Raw genomic sequence first — 7,102 nt, 5'->3', positions numbered from 1 at the left:
AAGCCACCAGAAAATTAAAAACAAATAAGAGCACGACTCTCCAAAATAGGAAACCGAGCAAGAAAATAAGAAAATACACATATCTTTATTTATACAAAAGGGATTTCCTAGAGCCCACTGTTAAAATGAAAAATAAACAAAGACAAGGACACACATCCTTACCCTTCTCGCCATGTCGGCGGTGTTCAGTGACACACACTCACAAAATAAGCTGGGCACGAATGCCGCACACACACACACACAGGATAGGAAAAGAGGGTCACCGCCCGGCTTGCACAGAGGGGTTAGCAATAAAGCTATCTGCTCCTAAAACATGAAACCAAGAAGTACAAAACAAAACAAACCCAATCACCACAATTATGGGTCAGGGCAAAGCCTGCATAAATTCCTCTGGCTCGACTGGAGTCTTTCAACCTGGTGCAACAAGTCCCAACATCATCCCTCTTGCGTGCAGCGGCAGCCACTGACGCCAAGCTGATGATCTGAGCTCTGGCGGTGTCCAGTGCACCAGGGAGACAAGAGGGGGGAACTGAACTAAGTGCTCTCAATTCAACCACGTCACGCGGCTCCAACGTGCGGACGGACGGCTGTCATCTGAATTCACAGCTGGAGCCAAACTCAGCCCCTCGGAGTCCTGGCAGTGGCGATGGCCAAACAATTGTGCACAGAGAAAAAAAAAAATGAAACAGTCGATACAGTAAAAAAAAAAAATGAAACAGTGGCTCCTACAAATAAAGGTATATTAGCACAAAAACAAATAAACAAAGCCAATAAAACAAACAAACACACGGTAAGGAGCAAAAAACAGCCTGTGTTCTGGACAAGTTTTGACCGATTAGGAATGGTGCTACGGCAAATACCAAACCTACCCAGTTTACAGTTGGGGCTGGAAACGCACCCAAACAGCATCTGACGCTGCACACCAACTGAGCGTTCTAACCTGAAAGCAGCGGGTCTTAGGCTGATTCTAGCTTTGACAGATGGGAAGGGCTTTTACCAGCTCTCTAGTGAAGCAGCTGTTGCACACTGGTGATATTAAAGGGCCCTTTGCCTGCCACATATGTAATACAACAGAGATGACCGTTGACCAAGAGATGATGAAACACAGTTCCTTCATTCTCAAACTCGAAACTGGAGCGGCAGCTCCAGATCTGCTTCCGGTTTCATGTGTGGTTTACCTCGCTCTATCTGCTTTGTCTTTGTGTCTTCAAGTGGTGTCACTGGGTGTGTTTCTTCCTGCACACTTTTGCACATTGTTTTTTTGTTCTTCACCTTAAAAAAAAAAATATTAGGCGTCATTGTTGTCTCTGCTCCATTGAGTGTGCCCTCAAGTGGCTCTCGCCACGGTTATCCTGATGCTGTTCCTTGATTTAGCTGGAGGTCATTTTCTGAATCTTCAAAAATGCCTAGCTCATTGAACTGAGCAAACAGTATATTGTCCTTACTGTGGGTTGTGCCTTACATATGATTCAAAACTTTAAGACAGTTCTTTTAAAACCACAGCAACAGGAAGAGCGCTACTCATTGCCTCACCCGTATTCCGTAGCATTGTGATGGAGGTTTCTGACCCGATCATGTAGTCAGTAATTCTCTTAACGTTCCTCTGTAATGGTGCTAGTGTCTTGTAGAGGTTGACGATTCACGGTTTTCACCCTGCCCTTATGTAATAATTCCTCCAAATTCAAAGTGTTTCTCTCCTATTGTTGGATGCATCCCTCTTCCCATAATTGATGAGAGGCTTTTATTGTCCAAAATTATATGAGCTCAGCATAAATATCTGCTTTCATCTTAGCTTTTGTCACAGCTTTAGCTTCATCACGAAGCTCTCCAAGAATGATATACTTTATTTCCAACAAATACAAATGTCCGAGTACTTAAGATTCCAAAGGCTTGAACTTACATCCATTTCCATCAGAAGTCATGTCATCTATCCATGAGCAGGTTCCCTGTCGTGACCTTCTGGCAGCAGTTAATCCTGCAGTGACGTCCTCTGTGATCATAAGTGGGGTGGTCGCTAGTGTGGACAGATCAACAAAATAGTATTTTGCCCGTTTAGCATCAAGTCATATAGATTTGTAAAATATTTTTATTGTGGAATGCACTTTGTTCTACTATTTCATTAAAAATGTGTTTTAAATTAATCCTAATTTTCTTTTGGAAAATATATTGTTTTCATGTGCCTTTTGACAGACCACAAAAAATAATGACAGTGTGTTTCTTTTAAACTTAGTTACTAACACTGAAATTACTTTGCATTTAAAAAATGCAAAAAAAACATTTTAAAAATGTTCATTAGGTAAAGAAAACTGGCTTTACATCAACCAAAATAAAAGGACAAACACTCAACAAAACAGCAGGAAGTACATTTTCTCTCTTTCAGCCAATCATTGCAATTTCCACTTTGTAAAAGGTTTTTTCAGCTCATGACTAAATCTTCATTTGAGTTGGGAGACCTCAGATGTGCAAGAGAGAGGCTGTGCCACAATGAGAGGACTGGCTGTTTTTATCCTTCTTGGTGCATTATGTAAGTTATATCCTATGCTGTACGATGTAAAACTGAGTTTTCTACCACATTCATCCAAAACTGCTATTTTGTAATTAATTGGTTGGTTTCTCTTTTTTTAGCGATGCCTTCAAACCTGGAACTTTCTCAACCCGCCTTCTTTTTTGAAAGTGAACTTGGTGATGATGTGACTCTGAAATGTTCAGCAACTGGCTTTGATCAACGGTTGCTTTACTGGTTTAAATTCCAGTTTGGATATAAGATCCAGTTAATTTCAAAAACCCCTGGAGGAGGACCACATCTTGAAAACGAGTTTGACTCCTCCAGATTCATTTCCACTCAAACTGGTCAAGAACATGTTCTTATCATAAAAAATGTCAGCAAAGAAGATCAAGGGACATACTTTTGTCAGGCTGGATCCTCATACAACATGGAATTCATCAATGGCAGTTTGTTAGTTGTTAAAGGTAAAAGATGTTTGATGTATTTTTTTATTAAACCAATCACTGATATTTCTTTTTATAATTCCTTATTTGTGAATCTCACAGATCCTAAAACTAAGCACATATTCAACAACGTGGAAAAAGGTCCAGGTGTGGAGTTGGTCCAGGAGGGAAACACAGTCAATCTTCAATGTTCAGTTATTTCAAAAACCAAAGAGAATCCAACAGAGTGTGCAAGTGAACACCAAGTGTACTGGTACAAAGCGGCATCAGCATCTGGTCCACAAATCATTCACACAACCACTTCCAAGTGTGATGTTCAAGAAAAGAGAAGATGTGACTACCATCTGTCAAAAACCATACACAACTCCTCGGATTCTGGCCTTTACTCTTGTGCTGTGCTCTCGTGTGGAGAAATCCTGTTTGGTGAAAGGACTGAAGTACAGATAAGTACGTTTTACAGACCAACATAAATGCAGCACTGCTCAGAGATTTTGGACATTTAAAATATAAATAAAAGAAACATTTTGAAGATTGATGAGTCATTGAGAGAAAAAAAATCTTTGAAAGCCCAGATAACATTAAGATGCTTCTTAGTTATTTATTTTCCTCAGCTCAAGTCAAAAATTATATAAAAAAATGTTTTCATTCCAGAGGGTGCATTGTCGTGGAAGGTCATTGTTCTTGGTGCACTGACGACCTTCAGTGTATTTGTGAATGTCATTCTAATTCTAATAAAAGAAAAGAAGATGCCTGTTTGTGTCCAACACAAAGGTAAGTTTACAATTTTTACTTGAGTAAACAGTCTTTTTCAAGATCCAGAATATACCTAAATAATAATGTGCAGCATACCGTTTAAAGATTATGCTTATGCAATCAGACAAAATAACTTTGTTGATTTTTGGCTGTTAAGCCGTTTTACAGAAAGAGGATCATAAAAAATGGTGCAAAAATATTACATGCACTGAAGAAAATTAATAGATTATTAATTTAAGATTTATCGAGTGTACATTTGAACCTTTTAAATCATATATAAATATGCATAAAATTAGCTTACTTTGAATGGTCTACCTGCAGTGAATATGAAGGAACAGTAGCATTAAACATGACATTAAATCCATAAAATTTAAAACTATAGTTTTGTAAAATGAAATTTTTTTTTCTTAGAATCACAACATTTTTGTTTTTCCAATGTATTTATTTTGGGTCTGACAGATCAAATTGCATTATAATATAAGTTTACCAAGTGTTATCAAGTGTAATAAAGAATCCCATTGCAAATCAAAATTTCTATTGGTGCCCTTTTTTAACCCTTGTGCTATCTTATGGGGTCAAGATGACCATTGACGTGTTCTCCCTACTATGACAAAGGTGGTTAAAAGTGGAAAGATTTCATTTATTCCATGACACGAGTGAAGATCACAAAACATTGAAGAAAAAGGTCCAGCGCACTGTCTAGTGGGTCTAGATGACCCCACTCCCAATATTAAAGTGCACAAGGGTTACAATAACACATGCACATTAGAATTGTATGTGCTAGTTGGCCAATGCTTTTAATGACTTTTGATCAAGCATCTGAAATAAAAAAAAGCCCTCCTTTAATTCATTTTTTTTCTTTTTTAATTATTTGAGAAATGTTATTTTGTAGCTGCAAAAGACAATAAATTTTGTCGGGTCACTCTTTGGGGCCCCTACTTTTTTATTACGTGCTCGAGGGTTGGAACAGTGCTGAGGTTTTGTTAGATTTCTTTAAATCCCCTCCTCCCACCCAGTGTAGGGGTTTTGGGGCATCTGGGATTTGCCCTTTTAGGGAGAGGTACTGGGTATACCAGATTCAGGTTTCTATTTATCAACCGCAGTCTTTAGATCAGTTAATTACCCTCAGTATACCTAGATTCAAATTGTTTGAATTGTAAGTGGTTTTAAGTATAGCTTTTTCCCACCATCTGCTGATGTCAACCAATATGTAGCTCATTCTCTTTGTGTTTTTGTCATATTTAGAATTTGTTTCATAAAGTTATGCATTATGCGTTCTACACCACCCTTCCTGACAATATATTTAGTTGTTTGCATCTGTAACGATTACACTAACTTATATTATTTTGTTGCAGGAAAACAAAGGAACTGGAATGAATTATTTAGTATTGCAGTGTTCACAAAAATACGACAAGACTGAAGAGCAAGACGGAATTAATGGATATTCAAATATTAGAAGAGGCCCACCCTAAACACATGATTCATATAATCTAAAAACACTTTTTTTTGTTAATCGTGGCCAGATTAGCCCTTGGCTAGACTATTGTTGTTAGTGCGGCATTAAGCAGGTCAAACTTAAAATATGATTCTGTCTCACCTTTTAATTAACAGTTTACTGCTTCTTGGATGACTGTCCTGTTCTCAGCCTGCTGATTAGTTTTTCTTTTATTCATTTCCTCTCCTCCTGCTCCCTATGATTAAGCCTCATGCTCTCATATATGCTGCTGCTTCTGTTCACTCTAGTGCTAGTTAATTTGCATTGCTCTATAGCTGTTTTGCTGTGGCTGCTGTGTTTATTCTTGGAGGTTGCTACTGTGTTGTATTGTCTTTAGGGATGTTTAAAAGAGAGCACTTGTGTCAGTTTGACATGGCGATGCATCAACATGTTGTGTCCAGGATTCATAAACATCACCATCAGCGGAAGGCAGTGTGAGACAAGGCGGTTACCCTCAATGGTCACGTCGTCCTTTTCTTTGACATAGTATTCAATAAATGTCTTGATCAAAGTGATGTTTTTTTTTTCTCCTTTTTTTTTTAGTGGAGATGATTCGACAACATTTGATTATGTCATGAAACCATAGTGCAACTAAAATTAAAAAAAAGAAATGCAACTCAAAAAGTAATTTATATTTATTATGAACAAGAGAGAAGGACAATAAAAGTGCTTGTAAAACTATGATAGTATGATATGATTCAAATCCTAATTTATGGTTGCTCATATGATTCATTGTTTATATGTAGTACATAGAGCTCGAAAACAAACTCAAAACTTGCGGGGCGAAAAGTGAACATGAGAGTTTTGAACGTGGAAGCTGAAAGTTGTTTTTCTACATGTTTACATGAACTTTTCATTGGGCGTGGTTGCTTGAATGTGCATTTCTGAGCCCTCTGTGATTGTAGCATAAAGTTTTATGGTTGCCTTCATGACTAGATAGGGACTGACTAAAAATCTGTCTTAACGCAGCAATAACTTACTAACTCAATCAGCAAGATGCCCTCTGCCCCTGTAGTATGAGCTTCCAGCATTCTCCAATTTCTCATTGATTTAGTTTCACCAGATGGCTGAGAATACGTCGGGTTCCAGTAAGTCACACAATTCTCCCAGAGCAACTCACTCACTGGTTCTCAGCTCTAAACTGTCTACAGGAAGCAGGTGACCTCCCCTCACTTTAAAGGAACTTCCCCTCTATAACCATCTTTTGTGTTGCAGCGTCTTACATTTATGCTAAGAAGGTGACGCCACATGACAAACAGTTTTGGTCCCTAGATGAAACCTAGGGCACATGAGAGGTTAGAACAACACCCCCCCGCAAAGTAGAGTGGCTGGCCACTCAAGTAGAATGATGTCTAGAATATTTTCTCAGATGCTCACATATGCGGTTAACTTGGGTTATGAACTCATATCATACCGTAAAGGCATTTGTGACAAAAAGATTATTTATTTTTCTGTATGTTTATTTGACTTCATACCAATGTAAAGCCTTTTGGGTTTGTGGAATTTTTTAAGGAGCTTTTAAAATATAGTTTTATTAGACTGGAATGGATTTGAACTTACCCTACAATGTCAACCAGGTCCACACTTTATAACAAAGTAACAGCACACAGTGTAGAACAAAAACATTCATGTTTTAATGTCAATATTTCTAAATTCAGTAATAAGACAAAAACAGTAATTACGTTTTATCCAGTTTCAAAACAGCAGATGTCCTCTATGTTAAACTGTCTAAATATGCTTTAACAATACTGCACAGAATTGTATAGACCTCTTTTTTATTTAACTCCACATGAATCACATAACAGTGTCTTCAGTCCTCATTAGCCTCTCCATCACTGAAGTGTCTCACAGTTGAATATATGGATTCTTCCTTAAACTTCCTCTTTTTCTTCTGTATTTTGGTTT

At 37.8% G+C, this 7,102-nt stretch overlaps 1 protein-coding gene across 1 annotated transcript; it reads left to right on the top strand.

Moving 5' to 3' along the window:
• Positions 1 to 2,444: 2,444 nt before the first annotated feature.
• Positions 2,445 to 5,735, top strand: LOC101171922. The gene is made up of 5 exons (XM_020706395.2): positions 2,445 to 2,524; positions 2,626 to 2,970; positions 3,052 to 3,396; positions 3,601 to 3,720; positions 5,058 to 5,735. Exons 1-5 carry the CDS (start codon positions 2,485 to 2,487, stop codon positions 5,120 to 5,122), a joined length of 915 nt encoding a protein of 304 aa, XP_020562054.2. The 5' UTR covers positions 2,445 to 2,484; the 3' UTR covers positions 5,123 to 5,735.
• The last annotated feature ends 1,367 nt before the right edge of the window (positions 5,736 to 7,102 follow it).

Source organism: Oryzias latipes, chromosome 10 (assembly GCF_002234675.1).
Source record: "Oryzias latipes chromosome 10, ASM223467v1".
Lineage (NCBI taxonomy): Eukaryota > Metazoa > Chordata > Actinopteri > Beloniformes > Adrianichthyidae > Oryzias > Oryzias latipes.
Note: the sequence above shows the minus strand (reverse complement) of the source record. Positions and strands in the feature narration are given on the sequence as shown.

Coding starts and splice junctions, on each gene's coding strand:
- LOC101171922 (XM_020706395.2), top strand. CDS start 2,485: ATGAGAGGACTGGCTGTTTTTATCCTTCTTGGTGCATTAT. Junction 2,525..2,625: donor TATCCTTCTTGGTGCATTAT/GTAAGTTATATC, acceptor CTCTTTTTTTAG/CGATGCCTTCAAACCTGGAA. Junction 3,721..5,057: donor TGTTTGTGTCCAACACAAAG/GTAAGTTTACAA, acceptor ATTTTGTTGCAG/GAAAACAAAGGAACTGGAAT.